The sequence below is a fragment of the Lynx canadensis genome, chromosome A2 (assembly GCF_007474595.2).
Source record: "Lynx canadensis isolate LIC74 chromosome A2, mLynCan4.pri.v2, whole genome shotgun sequence".
Taxonomy (NCBI): domain Eukaryota; kingdom Metazoa; phylum Chordata; class Mammalia; order Carnivora; family Felidae; genus Lynx; species Lynx canadensis.
In genome coordinates this window covers 46,856,675-46,881,916 of record NC_044304.2, presented here as the reverse complement: position 1 = coordinate 46,881,916, position 25,242 = coordinate 46,856,675, and the positions used below count along the sequence as shown (strand labels likewise).

Genomic DNA, 25,242 nt, shown 5'->3' with positions numbered 1-25,242 from the left:
TGAAAAGCAGCCTCCATGATGAAGCCTATTTTTATCTTCCCTGGGAGATTAGCTCCTCTGTTTCACCAGCACTTCACGCACGCGGTGCCTTAGTGACAAACACCCGGGGCGGGGAGCCCACTGGGGCCCCTGGGATGCGCCAACAGATGAGTATCCTTCCAGTCCATCTCCTGCCTCCACCTCGCAACCTGAATCTCTCTGTGCCTCCCTTTCTCCACTTGTCGAGTGGGGATACCAAGCACCTAACCTCACGAGGCTGCTGTGAGAAATTCACCCACACGACCACCTGGAAAAGGGGCCTGGGCAACTGTACGCATTACATGCAAAAGGTGACTTATTAATATCTCTGTCCTCCTAACTCTCCTGCTCCCCTTTCCTTCTCAATTAGGCCCGTATTCACCTAATCTACACTCCACGGCCTTACGGAGATTTGGGGGACTCACTTCTGTGCTGGGCTGTCCACACAGTTCACAGACTGATGGTAAAGACCTTCAGCAGGACCATTAAGGAGCCTGGGATGAAGGGGTGTCCCTCACCAAGGCAGTGTGGGGCTGGGTGGTAGGAATCTTGACAATAGAGGCTTTTTCTGGGAAGACAGGTGGCATCCACTGCACCGTGGGGTAACGTGGTTTGGTATTTCGACTGATGCCTCTTTCCGCATCCTCGCTTACAAACCATCCTATTTGCTTCAAACCAACACAACTAACCTAGGACTCCTACCAGAAACTCCAGGACTCATTTCCAAATCTTTCCCAGTACTTACCAGGATGATGGAGGGAGGCATGCTTAGTGAAACCCTGCTTTAAACGAAACTGGGTTCTTCTGCACCTCAAAGAGCATTTCATTAAAAATCAGGATGACTGATGACTGCGTTTTTTCCCTCCCCTGCTGCTCAGTGATTTGGCTGGATCTCTTCCTTTTGTCCTTCCAAATCACTCTCCTTCCCCATCCTGCTCTGGTGCCAGAGGCCAAGCTGGCAGATTATACCCAGAGGTCGAAAGGTCGCAGTGGCCTCTGCCTTCTGGTGCACGCAGCCAACGAGGGGCTCCAGCAGATTAGAAGGAAGCACAATGGTCAGTGTTTACTCTGCTGGCTCCCTTCCTGCAAGGTCACTGAGGCCAGCTCGGAATATGGCTTCTGCCAGGAGACTGCCCCCTCCAGCACGCCTCTCCCTACCCCGGTTCCTGGAGCCACGAGCCCCTGCAGCTAGGACAATGAGACACTGCTCCCATGGTTCCCTGCGCCCTGACGCTATCTACACTATCTACGTTAAGGGTCTTTCGTGAAACTCTTCTCAGACGACCCAGTCTCAGTGTGCCACCAATCTTCTGTCAGGGACTCTAAATGACCAATTTGTATTATTTTCTCCTCTTCCACACAGAAACCACCACTGGAGAAAGCCACTTACATTGGAGCTGGAATTGATGACTTTTAACTCAGGAGATTTAGGCCTGTGCACAGACTTTCCCTCTTGGTCCTGCCCTCCGTCTTCAGAAAAGAATTCCTTCCAGGGTGATTCCCGAAGATGTTTGTCCACAGATACAATGTGTCCCTCAGTTGTAAACATGTATTTGGTTCCAGATTTGTGGACTGGATTCTCCTCATCAAATAGCTGGTGGGAAAGGAAAAAAAAAGAAAAGAAAAGAAAAGAAATGTAACTGTAGCACTTTGGGAACTAACTCCAGAGACAGTGTCCCAGACTACTCAGGGAGCAGAATTTGCTGGGTCCTCAGGCTTTTCAGCAACAAATGGGTGAAAAGGTGGTTCCCAATTCTGGCTGCAAACAGAATCACCAGTTTTGTTTAAACCCAAATGCCTGAATGTCTCCCATCCCATCCCACCCTGCTCAGACCTAAAGACTGAGAAATCTGAGGGCTGAGACCCAAACTTGAATAGTCTGTAAAAGCTCTCAGGATGATCTCCCCTCCAAGGCTCCCCTGAGAGTTCTGACACTGGAATTCTAGAACCACCACCCACCTCACACACACCTAGGCCCTAACTGGAAAATGCTGGAAGGGAGGATGCACACGCCTTCACCCTATCCCAGGGTCTGGCACAGAGCCTGACCCTGTACCACCATCCCATTGCTTCCTGTCCGAACACGGGCCAGACCCTGAGGACAGAGGCACACAGGGCAGTGCCCTCCTTCAACAGGAGGCGTGCAGCAGGAGTGTCCAGAAAGAACACCTAACCGAAGAGGGGACAGGTCGGTGGGTGGAGAAGGCAGGTGTCCACTAAATGCTAAATGAGCCAACGCTCAGAACAGGAATCTTGGTGACGTAAGAAACCTTACAGTCACCTGAAGTATTCTACAGATAAGGAAAGACTCAGCATGGCTGGTCTGTTTCCACAGCTAAGGAAGAATGCGGTAGGCCTAGGTTTTCTGGCCCCAGACCCTGAGCTCTTTCCTCTAGAATGGCCTAGGGGATCTCCCTCCCTCACTCTGGTGCACACCCCATGCACCAATGGCTGCTGGACAGGGATGCGTGCAGGGCTCCCATCAGCCTGCAGCGGCCGGCCTGGCTCCAAGTCCAAGGCGTGCTCTGACAGGGAGACCTAGGCCCCCACGGGGGTCTGACAGCAGGACAGCCATCATGCCATGGGCCATGTGGCCTGCTGGTGGACACGCCCCCTCTGCAGTCTTCTGTGAAGTCACACCAGATTAGACTGGAAGTTCCAAACCCTGGCTTTGTGCAGAATCACAAGCCACTTGTCAAAATTACAGATTCTCAAGCCCACTTCTGAATCTAAAATGTAAAGATTCTGATTCAACAGGGCTGTAATTTTAACAAGGGCCCCAGGGTGATTCTGATCCAGCTGGCCCCAAGGCCTGGGAACCAGTGGCCTTAATAACACAGCCTATCACCACTGCTCGATTACCTTTGAATCTCAGCCCCCTCACTGTTTCCCCAACGGGTACCCTGACACTCTGTGCCCTGAGGAAGCAGCCTTTGGTATGCAGCCACAGTGAGTAGAGTGGCAGACAAGGCAGGACAGTAGGTAGGTACCCACACACACCACCACCATGCGTGTGAGCAGGAGGAGAGCAGGGAAGGGGGAAGAGCACTGAAGAAGGAGTCCGGACCGGGCCTGAAGCCTCTGCTCCGCCATGCAGTCACCCCGAAAATCCAGGCAAGTCACACCTGCCTCTCCACGAAGACAGCAGCTCCCGTGAGGGGAAGAATGAACGCTGACAAGATGACCCCTTCAAGGTTTCTTCCAGGGCCCGTGATTCTGTCGCTCTCCGCACACACGAGAGTATGTGTGTGTGGACAGAGAGCCAGCCGGGCTGGGGGTCTCAGCCAAACTCACACACATCGAGAGACGTAAGAGCTACAGACACTGCTCTCGTCCTCGTGGGAACCTGTCCCAAGCACCACAGCATTGGAAACCAGGGTGGAGGACGGCAATATGCTCTTGTGTGCACAGTACTGTGTCTCCAGGCCAGCACATGTGCAGCCCGGAGCAGTGCCCAGGGAGTATGTGCTTGGACAGAACTCTGAATGAATGCTTGCTCCAAGCAGTGATCCACATTTCCTGGCTTGGGGCACCTGGGGTTAAGCCCCAGACTCTTGATTTCGGGCTCTGCACTGGCAGCACGGGGCTTGTTTGGGATTCTCTCTCTCCTGCTCTCTCTGCCCCTCCCCTGCTCCCTCTCTCTTTCAAAATAAATAAATAAACATTAAAAAAAAAAAAAATTTCTTGGTTATAACCCTGTAACACACATACCAAGTACAAGTATTTACAGGTCTCGCTGAGAAAGAAGCTCTCCATCCGGTCCTCTTTGGATTTATCTATGACGTGATGCAACGTAGCATACCCACACCTACAAAACAATTTTCCAGTTAGTCCTGCCTCTGCTCCTTCCTACTTGCTTATTGATTTGAAAAGCAAAAATAGTAATTTGGAGTAATCAACCAAATTATCAAATGCCATACGAAAAGCAAATTAGGTTAGGTTGAAGAGGTATCCTTTTTTTAGCCCAGAAATTATTTGCAAATTCATTAAAATGTGGCTTGGCTGCTAAATCATCAGGTTAGGTGTAGGGGGAAGAGAGAGTGGGGGTGGTGGATGGGACATGCCAACTGCTTAATGTGACACCAAGAAAATGACAGGCAGCAAATTTAGGACTGAATGAAATTTTTTTGTCCCAGTACCTGTAGAACTGACTTATCATTGGACAGTCTAAAATACTATTTTGTAAGAAAATACTTATACTGCTAGGTGAAAAGGCAGGTCACAAAACTGAAATATAGAGATTTTTTTATATACACACACATAAACACATTATGCATATAAATATATAAAAAAGTATATACACTTAAATGTGGACTGTGGTTATCTGCACGTGGAGAATACAGTGATAATATTCTACCTCCATGTTTTCTGTACTCCCTAAACTTTTTAGCACATGTATTTGTATAACTAGGGAAAATAAATTACTAAAAAGAACATACATAGTCTGCTGGAACCTTACGGGGGAAAAAAAAGGTAATAAAAAGTAATTCCCATTATAATGGACCAGTCCTGCCACACAAACAGTAGGCAATTTCCCTACAGAATTAACAGTACTGACCTGTTTTATAAATTAAAGTGCAAAGTGGAATATTTCCCCAAAACGACTGAAAATAAATCAAAAGGGCCAGAAAAAAGGAAGGAACTTAGAAAACTAACTTGACTTTTGTGTACTTTTCCAGACTCTGCAGGATATCCATTCCTACATGGAGGTAGAAGGGATTCTTGGTTGCCTAGAGAGAACACGAGAGAATGTGATCCAGCAAGGGCCTGGAAAACATGCCATCAACAAACATCACAGCGACTGCAGGTATCTCCCGAGCAGGTGAGTCACTGGCCGGAAGCAGGTGCAGCGCCCAGCTCACTTTATCTGGAAGGGTCGCAAATGTAACAGGACTAAGGTGTTCCATTGCTCACGTCAAAGTGCATCTACAATGTGTTTCACCTTAACCAGGGCTAAGACAATCTGTCTGAGGACAGACCAATACCCTGCTTGGGTGCCCCTGATCCCCGTCGTGATCAGAAATAATGCCTCACGGACAGTACCACATGGGAGAACCAATCTAATTCTATCTTGCCTCGGAACTCTCTAGCAACTTAAGATGCAGGCCCAGGGAAGCAGGATCTTGCCCCCAATCCACTTAGGGCCTTCCCGGGAAAAGCTAACAAGAACAAGAAGGCTTTCACACAGGAGGCCCCCACACTTTGCTCTCCAGCTGCCCTGAGAACCTAGTCCCTGGGGCTCCTTACTCTGCTGTCACATGTTTGCAGATGGTTTCTTTAGGAAAACAATTCTCTGAGAAGATGAGACCTGTACCCCACAGACGGTTTAAAAGTTAGGGATCGCCTTTAAGTCGTGCCCAGTGCCAACCTGCAGCAGCAATGCAAACCGCTAGTAAGGTAGCAGGCTGCGCGTAAGGGGAGGACAGGGAGATGGCTCAGAAGGCAGGGACACGAAGCCGGACATTTCTGTGGATTCTGAGAGAACAGACAACGCAAGGAAGAAGCTGAAAACAGGAAAGACACAAGGACAGAAATCAAGAGGTGTAAACCCAGAGGCAACAGACCTAAGCTTAGGGGGAGGACTCAGGCAGCTTAGGAGGAGGACTCGAGCGGTTCGAGGCATGACTTCCTCACAGCACGTGCAGCCTGACCGCCCACCCAGCTCAGAGAAGCCAGCTCAGAGGCTATCTCTTCCTTGTCTGAGAGGTCATCTAAAACTCACGAGGGCTCTCTTTACACTCAAGGACTATGACCAGGTTCATAGCATTTCTCCCTTTTTTCATCTAGAAGCAGAGGGCAAGGCTTTAGCGTTATTATTATTATTATTTTAATAAATCTAAACCAGAGTCTTAATCCTACTCTCAGAAGTCATGAAACTAAGTATCTTCTTGTGAGGGCTTGCCCACTGTGGGCGTCTGTTACAGGTCTACTGAAGTGCACTGAAGGCCGTCTCTGTAGAAAGCTGCAGGACCTGTGAACACGTGCAGATGCTCCGTGTGCACAGACAGACAAACACCTGCCTCAGCCTGCAGGGCAGACCTCACAGTTAAAGTGACATTCCCTCTGGCACTGAATTGCATGGAAAAATGAATGCTATACTTTTTTTTAAGCGTTAAACAAAAATAGGCATTCAGATGAATCCCAGAGGATTCCCTTTACCAAGAAAAAGAATTCCTTTTGTCTGAATAATTATTACACAGACCAGGGTTCCACCGTGCATGAGTACAGAACTGTAGCCCAAAAAAGAGTTATCTGGCCAAACAGATCCGGTAAACACCGAGTACTAAATCCTCTCTAATGTTTGAGGGCGTGAGAGAAAAGTCCTATGGTACGGGCATGCTCAGCTTTGCAGAAGGTTAGACTCAACGACACGTGTGGCCGCAGATGCCTTCTCTGTCCTGTGGGACCATGAACACGTGGAACACTGACAAGCCCACGGTCAGGCAGTAGCTGTATCAGAGTCACTATGAAGAGCACAATTCTCCACCAATAAGTAAATGTGTGCTAAAACCCAACTGCTACGAGTCCTGCTAGCATTTAAACACAAACTACTGGTCAACAAAGCCTAGTACCTGGTACAGTAGATACGTAGATTCCACTAACTCTGGTCTCAGCGGGTAGAAGAGCACGTCAGGGGCCTGTAGCTGCCAGTTATACCTCTCAGGGAGGGCCCCGTAGCGTTTCCATATGGCGTAGTAAAAGGCATGGAGGCAGATGGCATCTTCCACGTCTCCTATCAGAACCTGAGGAGCAGACACAGGTCACTAGGCTAAGACACTTTTCTCAGCGTGGCAAGGCAGAACACAGAGGCCCTGGGCTCTCCCTCTGCCCACCAGTTCTCATCTGTCCTACAAACACAGGTGGAGACTAAACCAACCCGAAAGTAGCAGCCCAGAGAAAAGGATGCCCTCCCTATGTGACCATCAACACAAACTGATGTGAACTGCACAGGACAGCAGGTTAACTGTACCAATGAACAAAGAATAAACAATTAAGAGACAGATGATCCAAAAATCACATACGGTTACTTTTTTACCATGGTTTGTGCTTGCTTCCTGTGGCTCTGTTCAACATTCTGGGGACTAATCTCACAAACAGAATAATCAAGACATATTGTGCTAATAAGCTCCCAAATCCGGAGGAGCCAGAGAATGCTCTGGTATCATAAAAAGAACAGAATAAAAAGAAAAGAATTAAAGAAAGAAAGAAAAAATGATTGCTTTTTCCTCGCAACACACCTGCAAGCCGGGGAAGAAAGCCTGTAGCGAGTCAATCCAAGTGTTCATCAGCTGCCCACTGAACATGTTCACATTGACGTAGAGCGGGGGGTCTCCTTCTCCTTCGTTACAGGCTTCCCGACTGGTGACCCAAGCAGAGCGGTCAAAGGTGAAAAGAGAGATTGCTGACAGAGCTCCAGCCCTACTCCAGCAGCCTTTACCTCAAATGGAATCAACGTTAACATGTTCCCCTACCTCATTCTTTAAACCTTTGGGAATCAACTGCCTCTACCTGTCCATACCAGGATCTAGCAGAAAGTAACAGGTGCCATAGGAAAGAAGTTCCAAAGTCAGCCAGTGGAACTTACCGGGGATTTCACTCTATATTGCAGAAAGCACTTGATATTCAGGCTTAAGAATACCACCACGTAATGTGGCATACGGCATGGGTCTTTGTTGGATTTGACCTGAGTGGGAGGCCTAGTTACTTCTACACACACACGAAGAGTCTCTTCTCTAATGAGGTCCTACACCAGCGGCCTGGAAGATCACATCAGAGCAAGATACTCACGGATTATTTCTCAATTTAGTTTGGGACTTCAAAAAGCAAAAAGGACTGAACCCTGGCAAAGTGGCCTCTTACTAAAACATAGCACTCACGTAATGCATTCCTACAACAGCTTATGCATTCCTACAACAGCTTTCTTATGGGTCTAAGAAAATCCTAGCATGCACAAACCCAGTAGCTATCACTTACACTGGACACTTAATATACAAAAGCATACAAAGAAAGACCTAAGGGAGTGAGGTGACATTGGGGTAGAAGCCCGGGGTAGAAGCTTCAAACAGCACTTCTCTTCCGCCCTCCTGATTGTACAACTGGATAGTAGCAAATAATGGTGTTTGAAACAAACGGGGTGGGGGGAGGGGGGTTCATAACTGTCCTTTCTCTCGTTAGGGATAAAGACCAATCCTAACAATTCTTTGGAAAGTCAAAGAACCAAAATAACTCAGTAATTGTCCTGTATTACAGCTCTATCTGCAATTAGAACCACAGTGAAACACAGGCATAATGTCACTCCCTGTGGCAGCCAGTTTCCACGATGGCCCCAAAGATCCCCAACCCCTGGCAGTCACAAAGGTTCCCTCCCACAATGTATGAGAGTTGGTCTGTAGGACCTACAGAGCTGGATGGAAGTGTTGGTTTGTCATTCCAAAATTAGGTCATGAAAGCACACTTTGGGTCTTTCTCTCTCAGATCACTCACTCTGGGGGAAGCCAGCTGCCATAGACCTGTCTACAAAGAGGTCCATGTGGCAAGGAGCTGTGAGCCAACAGCCAGTGAGGAATGGAAGCCTGCCAACCACCAGAGTGAGCCCAGAAGTGGGTCCTCCAGCCCCGACCAATCCTTGACACGGCTACAGTCCCTGCCAATAGCCAGATGACAATCTTGTGAGACCCCGGATCCGCCCCGTGGCTCTTGGCTTCCAGACCCTCAGAAACTGTGTGGGCTAATGTTTATTGTTCTAAGCCACTAAGTTCCGGGGTAATTATTATGGCACAGTAGAAAGCCAACACAGGTCTTCACCCTCGAATGTCTGACCAACAGCCAGGAAGTGCACAACTGAGGCAGAGACCAAAAGACCCCGTAAATTCATGCTGAGAAAAGTAGGGGAGTTTCTGAATGCATTCTATTTGTTTCATAGAGCAAGAGAACAGATGTCAGGGACACACACCCTCTTCTTAAGTAGTTCTGAATACTCCGATATGCAGCATTAAACATTTCTAGGTCTTCTTTTTCTCCAAAGAGAATGTAAGACTTCAAGAGGTATTCATAGAAGGAGTCCAGTCCAGCACCCAAGCCGCTCTGCTTTCCGACCCAGTGGCCCGTCTGAATGTTCACCACGTTGCCTGCAAAAACAAACGAAGCCCACAGGGCCCAATTATCCTGGGGCAGCTCCCTCTCCAGGGTGCCCTTCTCCTCCAGCCCCATGTGCTTCAACACCCTCGTCCTTGGCAGAAAAGGGAAGGGATGAACATGTGGCCCTCACAGTTTTATTGGTCCCAGCAGCGGCACAGGCAGCCAGGAGATCTTTCTGAAAATACAGTGTTTAAACACTGGCACAAAAATGGGGAAAACACTGAAGGCAAAAGAAAAATAAGTTTGTCATTTTGCCTTTCCAGATTAACAGTGCATTTCAAATACCAAATGAGTGTTCAAAGCCTTTGACTCAGTACTGCCATTCCTGGGAATTTTATCCTTAATGAAAAAAAAATGTTTTTAAATAAAAGTATTATGTTGTTTTCAAGAATTATGAATTGTATGATTTATATTATCTGTAAAATGGGGGAAAAAAAAGAAAAAACAGAAAGAATCCAAGTGTCCAACACAGGAAGAGTTAATGAACTAGATGTAGAATTTAAAGACAGTAGCTATAAACACAAGGCAACAATTTGAAAACACCTGAACTGCCAAATGTGACGCAGAATAAAATGTTTATTCATATTTTAAGTTGAAGGTATAAAAACCTTACAAATGCCAGGCTGAAAGGACCTATGGGAAATTTAAAAGGTGACAATTTGTGCTGACACCGGCCAATCATCTGGTGGTGGGGTGACAATTTGGGCAACTTTATTTCTACCATTGTTGTTAAATACAACAAATTCGTAAATACATTTCAGAACTTAAGGAATAATCAAAAATCACTTTTAGGGCACCTCGCTGGCTCAGTCAGTGAAGCGTGCAACTCTTGACCTCGGGGTCATGAGTTCAATCCCCAAGCTAGGCATAGAGATTATTTTTAAAAAATCATTTTAAAAAGGAGTGCTCTTATTAGGTATTTACCCAAAGGATACAAAAATGCTCCTTCAAAGGGATACATGCACCCCGATGTTTATAGGAGCACTATCAGCAATAGCCAAATTATGGAGACAGCCTAAATGTCCACTGACTGATAAATGGATAAAGAAGATGTGGTATGTGCGTGTGTATATATATACACATACACATATATACGGAGAGAGAGAGAGAGAGAGAGAGAGAGAGAGAGACTGTATTATGCTAAGTGAAATAAGTCAGTCAGAGAAAGACAAATACCATATGATTTCTCTCATAGTGGAATTCAAGAAACAAAACAGATGAACATATGGCAAGGGCAGGGAGAGAAGAGATGGAGACAAACCACAAGAGACTCTTAAATACAGAGAACCAACTGAGGATTGCTGCACGGAAGTAGGTAAGGGATGGGCTAATTGGGCGATGGACACTAAGGAGGGCACTTATGATGAGCACAGGGTGTTCTATGTAAGTGATGAGTCACTGAATTCTACTCCTAAAAGCAATATTGCACCGCATGTTAACTAACTAAAATTGAAATTTTAAAAAGGTTGGGGAAATAAATAAAAATAAAAAGTAGTGCTCTTGGAATGACATTGCATGGCTCTAGGAGAAGCAATCAAGTTACTTCTCAATGACACAAAAAAAATTTCTCAGTATAAGACAGTTTAAAATAAAATATTGAATTAGCAAGAACTATTACTTACTGAGAATGAATGATGAGTCCATAGGTAATTATAATTCATTACACTTTCTCCCTATGACTGCATGTTTGAAACATTCCATAATAATTTTTTTAAAGATTTTATTGTTAAATAATCTCTACACCAAACGTGGGGCTCAAACCTACAACCTTGAGATCGAGTCACACACTCTACTAAGTCAGCCAGGCACCCCTATAATAATTTTTTTTTAAGTTTATTTACTTATTTTGAGAGTGTGTGCATGCACAAATGCGAGCATGAGTGGGGGAAGGGAGGGGGGAAGGAGAAGGGGAGAGAGAGAAAGAGAGAACGAACCCCGAGCAGGCTCCACACTGTCAGCAAGGAACCCAAAGTGGAACTCAAACTCCCCAGCCTGTAAGATCATGACCTGAGCCAAAATCAAGGGTCAGATGCTCAACAAACTGAGCCAGCCAGGCGGCCCCATAATTTTTCAAATAACATCTTGACCAAACATTCACAAAGGAGGAAAAAAAAAACCAAAACACCTAATATAAGTTTAATCTGGCCTTTCAACCTCCTACCATGTGCCTAGATTTTTTTTAAAGGAGAAAGCCACTCTACCAGTAACTCTAAATCCCTCTATTTAGATTGAAACAATATAATCTGCCTTAGAGGCAGTTCTTACAGCATTTCCATTAACAATTATCTTCAAGTGGAATTGCCAAAGGATTCAAATCAGAAGGGAACCCTCAAACAGCAAAAGCATGATTCTTTCCCATTGGATGTTACAGCCTCCCTCTCAGCAGAAAGCCCCACAGAGAAACCGATACAGCAGACACAGAGGGCCGGTCTTTCTGAGGAGTCATTTGTCAGATTCGTGGTGCAAGACAGAAGGAGTGGAGAGGGGAGAGAGCCCCAGAGAAGAGGGAAGGAAAGGGAGTCGTAGGTACACAGTCCCAATGGCCTGAGAAGGTGCCACCACACCTAATAATCCTGTATCATTGCTCCGCAGGTTCCAAAGGGCTTTCACAGCACGTCTGGCCACCCACTCAAATGTAGAATCCCCCAGGAGTCGGCTCAGAATCCCAAATTCCACCAGGAGGGAACCAGCTCCTGCTGTGCAGGTCTCATTATTGCTGTCGGGAGGAACGCCAGTCTTCAGGTTCACCTGGGGACAGGAAGAGACAAAGGATTTGTGGCAAAACTTGAGGAACCCTCCAGGGCCAAAAGGCCATGTCCCAGCCACCAGACTCCACCAATGACCCAAACTTGTTGCAGTGTGACTCAGCTCACCACTTTCCAGGTCACACCTACAAGACCATAAGAACACCACCACCTTATTTTAGTAAGTCTTAGGGGCATCGTCACAATGCTATTCACTAACCCGTCTCTTTCCAGTGGGTTCTCTTCATGGTTACAGGGCACCAGGCTTTGGCATTAGAAACAGAGCTCTGCTGTGGAACCCCTTACAAAGTTTAAGTGACCTGCTAGGAACTCACCCCTGCTCAGCAAACATAAACAAATTGCAGACTGGGAGAGAAAGGAGACACAGGGAGAATGTGACAGCCTGTTTCATCCCTGAGGCTCTGTGGTCTGGCAATTCTCTGCTGGTTACGTCAAAGGCTGACTCAATTCCCAAGGGAGTTCTGGGCTCAGCAAATCGGGTGCCACAAGCATATAATCTCATTCCAGATCTTGCATGTAAATCAGCAGCTAACTTGTTGGGCTGTGCAGGCTTTTATTTGAAAGATCCATGTGAAGCACTCCAAAGAACATTCACCAGGATCCTTACAATATACACATCAGAGTCTTTGGGGACATGTACTCAAGTCAGAAAGAAAGACATATTCCCCATGCTATTCTGTAGCAGGGGATATAAACCTCACATGCAGAAGAATTTAAGAACACTGAGCACAGGAACATTAAGTTCTTTAAGAGAAAGATCAGGTACGTCACTGTGTGCCTGGCACACGGTAGGTGCTCAGTAAATGCTGAACAAACTAGAAAACATTTACATCGCATTTAGGGCCAAATTGTCTCTAGGACACAGCTTTCCTCTTCCGCATCACCTCCCTCCTTTCTCCAAATAAAATAATCAAAAGAGAGTTTTAGGGGCGCCTGGGTGGCTCAGTCGGCTGAGTGTCCGACTTCGGCTCAGGTCATGATCTCCCGGTCTATGAGTTCGAGCGCCGCATCGGCCTCTGTGCTGACAGCTCCGAGCCGGAAGCCTGTTTCAGATTCTGTGTCTTCCTCTCCCTCGGCCCCTCCCCTGCTCATGCTCTGTCTCTCCCTCTCTCTCAAAAATAAATAAACATAAACTTTTTTTTTTTTAAAGAGTTTCAATTCAGGAAGATGCTGAAACATCAAACTAGTCTACCTACCCGAGGATAGGGGATTCCTGTCTTCGTGTTTTCAAAAGCCGGGAGGAGCCGCACAGCCAGGTCATGAGCCATGTGCAACAATTCATTATCATAATCCTTAATTGTCATGTCACCAAAGGGCTGCTTGGAGTCAGTTATTATTCTGTGGGCAGAAAGGAGGCTTCCTAGGACCCTAGAAGACAAGATGACAAGAACACAAAAATAATAAAATCATGTTGCTCATCAATGCACACAATCCAGTTCCAAGGGACAGAAGCAGCCTCAAATCCCTCGTGAATTCAGAGCAGCCGAGAATCAGAGAGACTGAATTTAATGGTTTCTTGAAGTTCTTTTCAGCCCTAATAATAAATAACCGATTCTTAGTTAACCACACTACTGCCCGGGAGAAAGAGAACCGTTCATCTGGGGCCTCCAAGAATAATCTCACATAAAGTAAAAACAAATGGCTGGCAGTCTCAGCCATCTCATCAGAAGAGAGTATACTAGCTGTCCTAAGAATAAACATTACCTTTCAATATGAATAAATTACTCTTGATTTCTCTCACATGGGGAACACAATTAACCATCTAAGAAACAGGGAAGGGCAAAACAACAAATACTAAGTCACTTTCCCTGTTTGGGCTGCCAAACAGCTCAGAAATCACCCAACTTCTGGTGAGGATGTGAGGTCAGGAAGAGAAGAAGGTGAGGAGGAGAAAATGACCTGCTCAGAGGCAGACGGCCACCAGCTGAGATCTACGTCCCTAAGAACCAGGAATTCATGTACCACTCCGATGATCTCAAGTACATCGTGACGTGTTTCGGCACAAACGGTTTTATAACTTTAACTTGAAATAAATGATACATCTAGAATGGTGTGCAGTAATATAATTTTCCAAAAGTTTAAATGAAATAGTAAAATAGTCACAACATTTCAACCTAAAAGAGACAAGAAACAAATCGGAGTGTGGAACACGGAGCGGGGGAGGGAGAGAGAAGAGGGAGTTGCATTAAGAGGGAAAAGGGGGAAATACACTCGAATGGTAAGCAGCGGTCCTCTGTGGGTGGTAGGTAAAATGGGAAACTTTCATTTCCGTCAGAAATATGTAGGGGTTTTCCTAGGACACGGCGAAGGAAGGAAACGAAAACAGACATGAAGTGCAACAGTGAAAATCTACATTAAAAGCACACCTAACTCCCACCTCCATTAAAGCTTAGGTGAGTCTTTCTCTTCAGCCCCAAATGTAATTACTTTGAAATGTCAAGGGTCCCACTGTTGATAAAGCCCAAAAGGAAGAGGAAAGATGGACACAGGGCTCATAAGGTCTCCAACGACTCTCTACCTGGATCTCACAGGGAAATCCTCGCAGGAATTTCTCTCCTTTCACACTTACAAAAGAAGTCTTCAATCCATCTTATATACTATTTTACCTTATTGTGGCCTCGAAGACTTGCACGGTGGAATCTTTGTCAAATGAAACTGTGTTGATCACCAACTTGACTGCTTTCTGGAACTCGGATGAATTTCCCATTATCTTTAAAAAGAGGAACACAAACCATTACCATAGCTTATAATGGAACGAGGCTCCGAGAGGGCAGGAGCTGGACCACTTCGCCTAAAAGTCTGCACGGGGTTTCGCCACCCACGGGAGGAGCGGAAACACAAAAGGCAGAAAAAGCACAGTTGTCTCCTAGAACATATTCCATGACAGATGGCAACTCAAGAATCCGATCTCCGAATGGTAAAACTGTGAAGTAATTCCTCATGAACCATGAGTAGCCCTCACTTTCCCACTCCACTCTCCCTCAAACTTCGGTCTGATCCGATTTAGCAAGCAAGGCGCCAGAGTTCCTAAAACTCTTAACATGAGTAAAAATAAATTCCAAAACTGAAGAAACAAAAATATAACTCTCCCGGTGCTCCTCAAATAAATCGGCAGCTTGGGGCTTGGCTCCCGGGAGACCAAAACATTGGGGAAAATGGACTTGTTGCCTGCTGTCCAGATGTCTAAACGCTTTGAGAACATGAAGCATTATCTTTTGGAGCACAGCATAAAACCAGTGGCATCCAAAACACACAAACAAACAAATAATCAGCTCCATGTCCTTTTTAAAGAGTGATCTAAAATTACGATTTCTATTTTGGGTGCATGAATATGATCTCATGCTAAGCTGCTCTCTCCTATAGGAAGTGCAAATTGGGCATAAAATGTTACAGATTAACTGAACCAAAATGGTTTCATCCTGTTCAAAAATTCAGGACAATCCTGGTACTACAAGGACATCATCAGGACACACACACACAAAGGGAAAACAAAAAATTTCATCCAGATACTACTTCTTCCAAGTGTCCCTTACTTCCCAGTATTTATTGGTCCAGCTCATCTTTTTGTCCCTTCTTCGTTGTTATTTCACTGTAAACAGGCAGATCGAGTACAGGCGTTTCTTTCCTGACTTTTAGTTCTTTCTTTTTAAAAGACTATGCAATAATGCCACAAGTTGCAGCCAGTGGTCAGGGGATTGCTATCATCTGAATGTTTCCACAGCACATCTGTTAGAGCCTATTTAAAATGTTAGCAAGAGATCAAGAAACCCTCAACTGAAGTAACACCTGAAAAATAAGCCTAAAGTGCTAGCACACTCAACACCGGATATTCTACAATGAAAACCACAGAAGTGGCTTTGTTTCCTTACAGATGTTCGCCAGCAACAATATCTGTTAGCACCTGCAGAGGCTGATACAATCTCAGATCAAGTGGAGCATGGTGAAGAAAGCCAGTGACTTTCAATTACATACTCTAATTTACCCTTTTAGGCAGCTACAGAACAGAGTAAGCAGGCTATGAAATCATTCACTCGGGCTTAAGAAAATGTGGGTTGGAAAGAAAGAGTTAAAACAGTTTCTTTACTGAAGAACTTCTCAGAGCCTCTGAAAGGCTGGTGTATGTTGTGGTTCTCCAATAGTAGGACAGGCATGAAGAATTTCTCAAGTTCGTTTGAGAAAGCAACTCTTCCTTCAGGGAGAACACCCTTGAAAATGGTGTTGGGAAATGCTGGATTTGTAGGAATTCATTCTTTGAACACATATTTGCACTCCTACTATGTATCAGACACAGGAGGTGTGGAGAGGACAATGAGTAATAGAGATGAGGTCTCTGTACTTAATGAGCACAGCAGGAGGATAAAAAGACACAACAGGCCAAAAAAGAGGGGTCAGGGAGAAGAGATGTTATGCCTTTCATAACATATCTGAGTTTTGGGACTCTGTTTTAACCAACGCCTATGGTCTGAGTCAGCCTCTGGTATATGCGGCAAGTTAATTCCAATTAGGCTGAGCATACTTGTCTGGGCACGTTGTGATCATGGATGACGGATGACTGAAGTGCAGCAGCAAGAACCCCAGAGAGACTGGGAAACCAAAAGTGCTATGCAATCACAGCCTGGCAGAATGAAAGCCCACAGTCCCCGCAGACCCCGGGCCTGTGAGGATGCAGAGCAATCACTCAAGCTCTTCCCATGTTCTGGTGATTCTTCTGCCAGCAAGACACTGGGCAGCTGTAACGCAAACTTAGCTAGCATGACCCACTTCTAACCCCTGACGGCTTTAAATTCTTCTCAGGGACGTCCAAACAGACAAGAGTACGTTGTTAAATGCAGTATTTGGGCTCGACTATGGTAAGAATTCTCTAATGGTAAAGCCGTGCAGGACAATGACGAGGAGCAAAGAGGTTGTGAAATCACCTTGATCAAGGAGGTTTTAACATACTGTTCTGGAAGACAGCCTCTTGGAAGCAAAGAACCAAGAAGCAGACCAGGCACACGACACAGCCCAATGGTTAAGTACCATGCCACAGTGCCATCCTGCTTTCAGTGTGCTTCTGCAGATCCACTCAAAAAGCTCCAGTTCCCCAGACTCCGCGAAGGAAACAGGGGATGGGGGGGGTGAAGGCGGCACCCAAGTTGGCAGCCCAAATGTGGAGTAGGGAGTGTCTACAAACTACGGAGTCCCACACAGGAGAGGAGCATTTCTAGGGGTCTCACGCAGGGGCTGGGACCAGGGCCCAGGACACACACAAGGGGACCAAGTAGCTGAATGCTATCTCAGGGGCCCTACCCACCCTGAGCTTATCTTTTACTTCTGAAATCTTAACTACAGTAACTGTCAACTTTAATGGAATGCTCCATTGCTCCTTTATGGAATAAAACAGTGGGAAACTGGGAGAAAAACATGTTCCCTCAAAATAATCATACTTCCTTCTCCATTTTTTTTAGGGGAATCACATTTCCGTCCCTTTAACCCTGAATGCTTTTCTTGCTCTCAGCATTAAGGTCATTAAAATAAACAATGGCTATCAAAGCTATGAATACATTTTGAATATCAGGTTTCCTGGAATTCCCTCGATGGTGGAAACTAGGGGTATGCAACTCCAAAATGCCTTAATTAATTACAAAAATAATAACAAGCCTACACACTTACTGCAAGCGTATCCAATGCATCAACAAGAGTCAATGAATAATTCCCTAGGACATCATTGATGTTCAGATTTGAACTGAAAAAGAAACAAAATTAAAATTAAACAAAGGTACTTTATTTTAAAAGAGAAAAAGGGCAATAAAACTAAACATCCATTAGAAACTAAAACTGCTAGAAACTCTCATTTATTCAGGGCCGATTACAGGTGGATCAGTATGGCAACAGTCTTTCCATCTGATAAGTGACCCTTTCTATGGTGTCTGTAAGTAGACTCAACTCACAGAATAGATGCACCCTTAATGCTACTGAGGAAACATGCAACAGGAAGTCAGGAGACGGTGAACCAGAATCGTGTGCCCTGAGACACAGTTTTATCACCACAAATCATCTCTGACCAGCTTCAAAAAGCTCTGATTTCAAAATCATTGTTAACGAAACTAGGAAGACCCTGTCATGTGACCTTAAATATAGAAATCAGACACTCCAGCAGGTTACACACAAAGAGAAGTAAATACCTTCAGTTATATTCCCATTATCACCACGGTGCTTTGGTTGGGGGAATAAATTAACCTCTTGATCTCATTTTCTCATTCTCATTCATTCAACCAATGAATCCCCATCACCTCCACCCATTCTGAGGAGATGAGCCACGGTGGGACTTGTCTGCCGCACTCCTCCTGCCCCCATAGTCAACACTGATTTCCCTTCCTGGAGCAATCTTAAGACACTGCCTTCAGGCCTGCAGGGAAAGTAAAGCTCCCCAGTCACTCAGACTGCTCCTTGTAACACTGAAAACGATGACAAGGACAACGAAAACATCCGGGAAGGGCAAGGACGGAGAAATAGTGCAGCTTGACAAACTCCAGGGACTTCAGTCATTCTTCTCTCTCCTTCCCACCAGCCCCGAGAGTAACTGCAGAAGCCTGAAAAGGCTGGAGTAAGGAGAAATGGGACAGCTGTTTAAAGGTTACTTTTATTGGGGCACCTGGGTGGCTCAGTCAGTTAAGCATCCCACTTCAGCTCAGGTCGTCATCTCATGGTTTGTGGGTTCAAGCCCCACATCAGGTTCTACGCTGACAGCTCGAAACCTGGAGCCTACTTCAGATTCTGTGTCTCCCTTGCTCTCTGCCCCTCGCCCGCACTCACTCACTCTAGCACTCTCTCAAAAAATGAACATTAAAAAATTTTTTTAATAAAAATTTTAAAAAGGTTACATTTATTAAAAACCAAAGTGAAAAGCCCGAGTTTCATCTTCGACCACAGATTCACCAAAACTCAAACATCTTGCAGCACGTCCCAGGCCACCGTAGCTACTCCCTCAGTCACACCTACAGGACCTGGTCTCACTTCCCCTGTCCTGGATGGCTTGCTACGCTCTCTGAAAATGTACCCTCCAGCGTGCCCTGGTCGGGGTCAGTGGCCTTACATGAAGCAGGCACACACAGCTTCGACACTTCACATCTGATCTCACGTGAGCCTTCCACTTGCTTTGTTATATGCTGTTACCCCACTAAATCTAGGACAAAGAATTTAGAGCTAACTTTTAGATACACTTTTGAAAACAAGCCATACAGAACAGGCTATCTAGGAACCAGGGTTATTTTGCCCCTTACAAGCCACGAGGCCAGCACACCGCATGGCTGAAAAACTGCACCTGCTTCTTCTATTTGTAGATTCTTTCTAAATATGTTCATATAGTTCCAAAAGGTCCTCTAAAGACGAGAGCCGTGGGGTAAAAATAAGCACTTCAAGGGCAGTGCCAGCAAGAAAACATACAGGAAATGTCGAAAGTTGGAGGAGAAGGTCAAAGTAGACAGGAAGATCCTTGTGCTTAATTCTGCCAATTCAGGAACATCCTGTTGGGTTTAAACATTTAACTGCATTGCTCTACTGCTCAGAAACAAAGAGTGGGTTCCAACACCCACCTCATTAGAAAATAGTTCCTTCGCCACTTAGCATTCAAACTATGTGTGAAACACACCCTCTCCTGAGCTATACCCTCATCTGGGGCCAACACCACCCTTTCCACCTACACAGGTCGGTGGAAGGTGTTACTAACTTCGATCATTGCACTCCTTCATGTGTTTTGTAGCACTTTTCCTTTTAGGCTAATAACTAAAATGGACCCAATTTCAACCTACTTCTCAATACAGTGCCCAAGCAGTCACTAACAATTAACAGTTATAAGAAATGCCACAGTAAAAGAAAATAAATATTTGGAATAATGGAGTTGGTTCCTTCTCTCCACTCAGACAAATCCCCCTAAAGGATTTGACTGAAAAATCTAAGGTGTTCATTAAAACACTTTTAATTATTTTCTACCGAGTAATTGCTATACAGTCTTTAAAATATGCCAAAATAAAAAAGGAAGAGGAGTGAGAAAGGAAATGTAGACTCCATAGAACGCTCTTGGCCTAGCAGCACCATATTACTGTGATTCCACTTAGGCCAGCCCAGTATGTAAGACTGTGGTCTTGCTCTTTGTAGGTATTCTTGACCAATGGCCAGCCTGACTTTATATCTGCTAAGTGTCTCAAGCCAAGAACTCAATCTTCTAGTACAAGACTAGGCTCACAAGTACACATCTTTCCACATAACCAGCTGGCTGAACCATGATGACCCAGAATTAAACTCTCCACTTAATTTACCATGTGTGACTGTTCATGACATTTGCCCCACTGTGAACTTTTTTTAATATTTATTTATTTTTGAGAGACAGAGAGAGACAGAGCGTGAGTGGAAGAGTAGCAAGGAGACTGAGACAGAATCTGAAGCAGGCTCCAGGCTCTGAGCTGTCAGCACAGAGCCCGACACAGGGCTTGAACCCATGAACCATGAGAGCATGACCTGAGCCAAAGTCAGATGCTTAACTGACTGAGCCACCCAGGCGATCCCACTCTACTGTGAATTCTTAAGGTTCTTATCACCCCAAAACAGAGATAGAGGAGAAAACTACACCTTTGACAGAAAATTTTTGATGACATAACTGACAAAATCAAACATATGTTTAAAAAAAAAAATTCCCACATACACTTAACCTGTACCAGCTGTTCAGAAATATACCTGGTGCTGGGTAGACACAGAGGTAATACAAGAAACAGTCTCTGTGTCAAGGGATTGATGATCTGGGAAGACAAGACAAAGGGAAAGGAAGGTGAATACATAATTCTCAAGTGATGTTAAAATGTGGAACAGCAGCTTAAAGAAAAGGAACTGAAAGGAGAACCGAGTAAATCAAAGAAACTTGTCTTCAAAAGTTCAATGGCATCATAGAAAAAGTCTTAGGCCCGAGTTGTGTAGTGGGACAGGATTTTAGAAAGAAAGAAGAATGCAGAGGAGGCCATCTTAAGCTTGGTTGCTGAGGAATGGGTTGGTTTGGGGGCCAATACTGGTTGGGGTGATTCAAAGGCGATTTGCTTTTTTACTTGAACAGCAACTTGGCTGGGGAGGACGCAAAGAAGGGTCACGTGCCCAAGGCCAGAACTATCGTTATTATTCACAAGGTTACAAAAAATAGAACATTCAAATTCACTTGAGGAAACTTTTGAATTTGGATCCTCCAATCCAAATTGGGGATATGAGAGTGACTGACTTTGCATAGTCATCTGTAGCTGAACAGAAAGATTTTCTATTTTAAAGCGTTCGGGTTTCATTTACTTCATGTTAAACCCTCACCCTATTTATAGTTAAACATGACGGGCAAGATATGCCTCAGGTAAATGTGACTAGAAAGAAAAGATACACACATTGAGCACCCATATTTTGTTTCTGTACTTTTTGCATAACATTCTAATGGCTTTGTCACTCTATATTTTAAATGTATCATTAGAATACGCTTGAAAACAATTATTAGAATACATTTGATTTTTTAAAATCTGAAAAATTTTTATTGCAGGTTATTTACTTGGGGGATATAAACTATCCTATTGTTTCAGAGCCAGAATGCCAAAACTCTGGTTCTAAACTTTCTTCGAAAATACTAGTCTGGGGGTGCCTGGTTGGCTCAGTAGGTACAGCATGTGACCCTTGATCTCAAGGTTGTGAGTTTGCAACCCATGATGGGTGCAGAGGTTACTTAAAAAAAAAGAAAAAGAAAAAAAGAAAAAAAAAATCTCGGAGTGCCTGGGTGGCTCAGTTGGTTGAGCATCCAACTCTTGATTTCGGCTCAGTTCATGATATCAGGGTTCATGGGTTTGAGCCCCATATTGGGCTCCGCACTGACAGCATGGAGCCTGCTTGGGATTCCCTCACTCCCTCCCTCCCTACCCCTCCCCTGCTCACGCTCTCTCTCTCTCAAAAATAAATAAGCTATAAAAAGCATAGAATAAAATCTTTTTTAAAAAAATATATGATTTAAAAAAGAAGAAAAGCAAATACTAGTCTGAAAGGAGTTAAGTTAAAGAAAGGGGAGTAAAAAAATTAACCTTTCCACTCCTTGGAAGCAGCCAATGTGAGGATCTACTCAAGATCACCATAACACCAGAATTTTTTCATCTCCTCAAAGACATCAAAGGTTTATCAACCAAAAGGTTTACTAACCTCTGGGCATGACCCTTCCCAAATGCCACCCCCTCGACATTTCAAACTCCATCTTTCCAACAGCAATATATCTGTCTCAAAGCAATCTGACCTCAGTTTACCCACACCGCCACTACACAATCAAACCAAGACACTCATCAGCAGACTTAGTCTGAAACAAAGGCCTACGCCACCCGGAACTACCACAGGGCCCAGTAGGGTAATCAACCGACACGTCACGTTGCTGGAGAGGGGCTCCAACTCCCCAAAGGGTTCCTAAGATTCATTAAGAAAAGCATCCAAATGTCATCAGCTAACTCTCCAGACCACCATATTCCCAACTGAAAGTGTGATCACAAGCACTCATTAAACCTTTTCCTTAGGTCCTTCATAAAAGAAAATCTGAGGAAAAAGTCTTCGAGAGAGAATAAGGGCACTTACTGAAAGTATTCTCTCCCTTCCTGTAATACCATGAGCATTAGCAAGAAAATACAATCAAGATCCAAAATGTGTACACACACTTTGATTTCAACTACGTAAAAAATGTGTAGGCATATGAGCAGGAGCTGGCAAGGAAAAATAAATTAAATGTCTGGTGGGGTTTTAGGCTTTTTCATTTTTTCAAATTTTAATTTTTTTTTCCTCCAACAATAAAAAATGAAATTAACAGAAAATACACAGGCATAACCTGGTACAGTTAAATACCAACAAACGACTCATTACTTTCCAAACATATGGAAAGGCCCAGCAATTTTTTTTCAAAACTTAAGAAAAATTTTTCTCAAAAAAAAATTAAGATAGAAGATATTTATATGCATAAAGCCTGATCTAGTGAAGCAAGAAAAATAACTCATCAGTTTCCTGCAATTTTAGAAAGGCACAGTCCCTTGAAAGTAGCCTGGAATGTGCCCTTACATCACTGAAACTCATGCTCCTCAAACTGTCATTTAAAATACGACTTTGGAGATAACCAAACCATTTTTTAAAACCCTTCAAATCCCTTTAGTATACAGGCTTCCTTTTCAGAACTTAAGGATCGGACTCGTTTTCCCCAGGTGAAGGAAAGTACATCCCCCAAAAGTACAAAGCCACCCCCAGGATGTGGGGCCAGGACACTGAGCAGCTCCTCTGGTCCACCCTCACCACACAGAGGAAGGTAGTCACCAATGTGGTCTAACAGGGTCAGTGACAAAGCACACCCATTCCCTCCAGGTGGAAGGTCCTCAGCTGAGTGTGCTGTCCTCTTGGACTCTGATGTCAACAGCAGTGACCCTGGAAGCTTGGCCTCCACAGACAAGGCTGGTGGAAAGGAACACTGGCTGAACTTCCGTGACAACCTTGCCACCAGAGGGGAGGAATTTATGGGACAGATAAAGGTGGCAGTCAATTCTGCAGCCAGGGAATCACAGCCTGAGTATCAGGACCCCAAATCTCAGCTAGATAGCCTCTCTGCCTCCCTCCCTCTCCCTCTCTTTCCCTTTCATGTAAGTATCCTCAGCCTAAGAAGCAGCCCCTGTACATGAAGGAGAAAGGTTGTAACCCCGCTCTGCCTCGCACTCACTACCTGGCTTTAGGCAAGTCCTTTCCCAGAATCAACTCTCGAATTTTTACACAGAAAAGCCAGGGATGCGAGCAGGTACGGGGAAATAAGGGCTTGTTTCGAAACTGCGTTTTTACAAGGGATTTCATTTTAATTATATATTCATCTGGAGAAGGAGTTGGAGATGAGAGTCAAAAGCCCCCGAAGCTACCCCTTGGTACTGCCACTGTCCCTTCCGGTCTCTGAGCCTCAATTTCCCCATCTGTAAAAGAGACTGAGCTGGACAGCTGTGCTGTAACTGACATTCCGGGAGAATAGAGGAAGAGGACAGCCACGGACCCATCCACACCCCCACCAAGCCCAGAGGGACCTCCAGGGGGGTCGGGCCAAGGCCCCAGGTGGGTGGGTGTGGCCCGCTGGACCCTAAACGCTATGGCATCCCTTGGGGTACCCGGAGGACGCAAGGAAGCGCGTGGTGCGCGCGGCCCGGGGCGTCGGGCCAGCGCCGGCTACTCACGGGTCCCCGCGGTCCGGCCCTCGGCCGCGGCAGTGGATGGGGTTGAGCTCGTCCTGGGGAAAGGCGTGCGCCATGTAGTTGTCGTAGCCGAAGACGAACATGCCCCGCGCCAGGTCGCGCATCTGGGCGCGCAGCTGGGGCGGGAAGGCGCCGCTGTAGCGCTTCTCGTACTCGTCCGGGCCGCGGCCCCGGCCACCCAGCACGTAGCCCCAGTGGGCCGGGCCGCACATGCCTGGCCCGGGCCGCCGCGGAGCCCGCCGCCGCCGCCCCGCCGCCGCCCCGGGGACCGGCGGCTGCAGCCACGACGGCCCCGACGGGCCCGCGGGCCCTAAGGCAGGAGAGACGGGGCCGTCGGGGGCCCTCAGGCGCTGGAAGCCGAAGCTGAGCGGAAAACGCTGGTAGAAGCCCATGCTGGGCCCCAGCCCGAAGACGAGCCACAGCACTCCATGGAGGCCAAGCCGGAGGAGCACCAGCCCCAGGACGAGCGCTCGCCATTGCATGGTCGCGCGGGCGCCGCGGGCATTATTTTAAAGCGCGGGGGGCCTCCCCCGCGGACCACCGCACCCCGCACCCGCCCGTAGCCCCGCTCACTTCCCCTTTAAGGAACTCCCCCGTGACGCACCAGGAACCGGCCCATTGTCCCCCACCCCCAGTCCCTCGGGCCGGCCGGCCGGGCCCCGCGTTCGCCCGCCCAGTCGCCCGGGATTGGCCCGGCCCGGCCCGGCCTCGTGGGGCGCGGCCGGGGACTCCCTCCCGCGCCATAGGCCGCCCAGACTTCCGCAGCGCCGCGAGGCCCCGCCCCATCATCCTGCCCCGCCCTCTGGGCCCCGCCCCTGCCTCCGCCCCGCCCCCTGGGCGGTCGGAGCCCAGAAGGGCTGGCGTGGCGAGTAGGGGCCGCTCGGACTACTGGCGAGGAAACTTCCAGCCAATGGGAGAGCGGCACGGCTGCACCAGCCGGACGCCGGACGGAGACGGGGCTCCCGGACCGCCAGGCTTAGGGTAGTGTGTGTCTCCCGCATAGCTGGGCCTGGAGAAAGCCACTCCAGCTGTAGGTTTGGGATGGTGCCAGTCAAATGACCGAAGGAAGAGGAGGGAAA

At 46.3% G+C, this 25,242-nt stretch overlaps 1 protein-coding gene across 2 annotated transcripts in view; it reads right to left on the bottom strand.

The window, feature by feature from the left end:
• Nucleotides 1-24,749, bottom strand: part of EDEM1 (ER degradation enhancing alpha-mannosidase like protein 1) — a 29,694-nt gene extending 4,945 nt beyond the window's left edge. Inside the window, exons 1-11 of one of the 2 annotated variants that reach the window (XM_030307289.1) lie at nucleotides 24,146-24,748; nucleotides 17,574-17,646; nucleotides 14,528-14,631; nucleotides 13,118-13,289; nucleotides 11,721-11,904; nucleotides 8,972-9,146; nucleotides 7,257-7,377; nucleotides 6,591-6,761; nucleotides 4,675-4,748; nucleotides 3,730-3,826; nucleotides 1,409-1,612 (exon numbers count right to left, since the gene is read on the bottom strand). In XM_030307289.1, the coding sequence (XP_030163149.1) occupies nucleotides 1,409-1,612; nucleotides 3,730-3,826; nucleotides 4,675-4,748; nucleotides 6,591-6,761; nucleotides 7,257-7,377; nucleotides 8,972-9,146; nucleotides 11,721-11,904; nucleotides 13,118-13,289; nucleotides 14,528-14,631; nucleotides 17,574-17,646; nucleotides 24,146-24,645 (1,875 nt within the window). In that variant the 5' untranslated portion in view covers nucleotides 24,646-24,748. Of the gene's footprint in view, nucleotides 1-1,408; nucleotides 1,613-3,729; nucleotides 3,827-4,674; nucleotides 4,749-6,590; nucleotides 6,762-7,256; nucleotides 7,378-8,971; nucleotides 9,147-11,720; nucleotides 11,905-13,117; nucleotides 13,290-14,527; nucleotides 14,632-17,573; nucleotides 17,647-24,145 lie in introns of both variants that reach the window. The other variant, XM_030307290.1, reaches the window with a different exon arrangement.
• Between the last annotated feature and the right edge of the window lie 493 nt (nucleotides 24,750-25,242).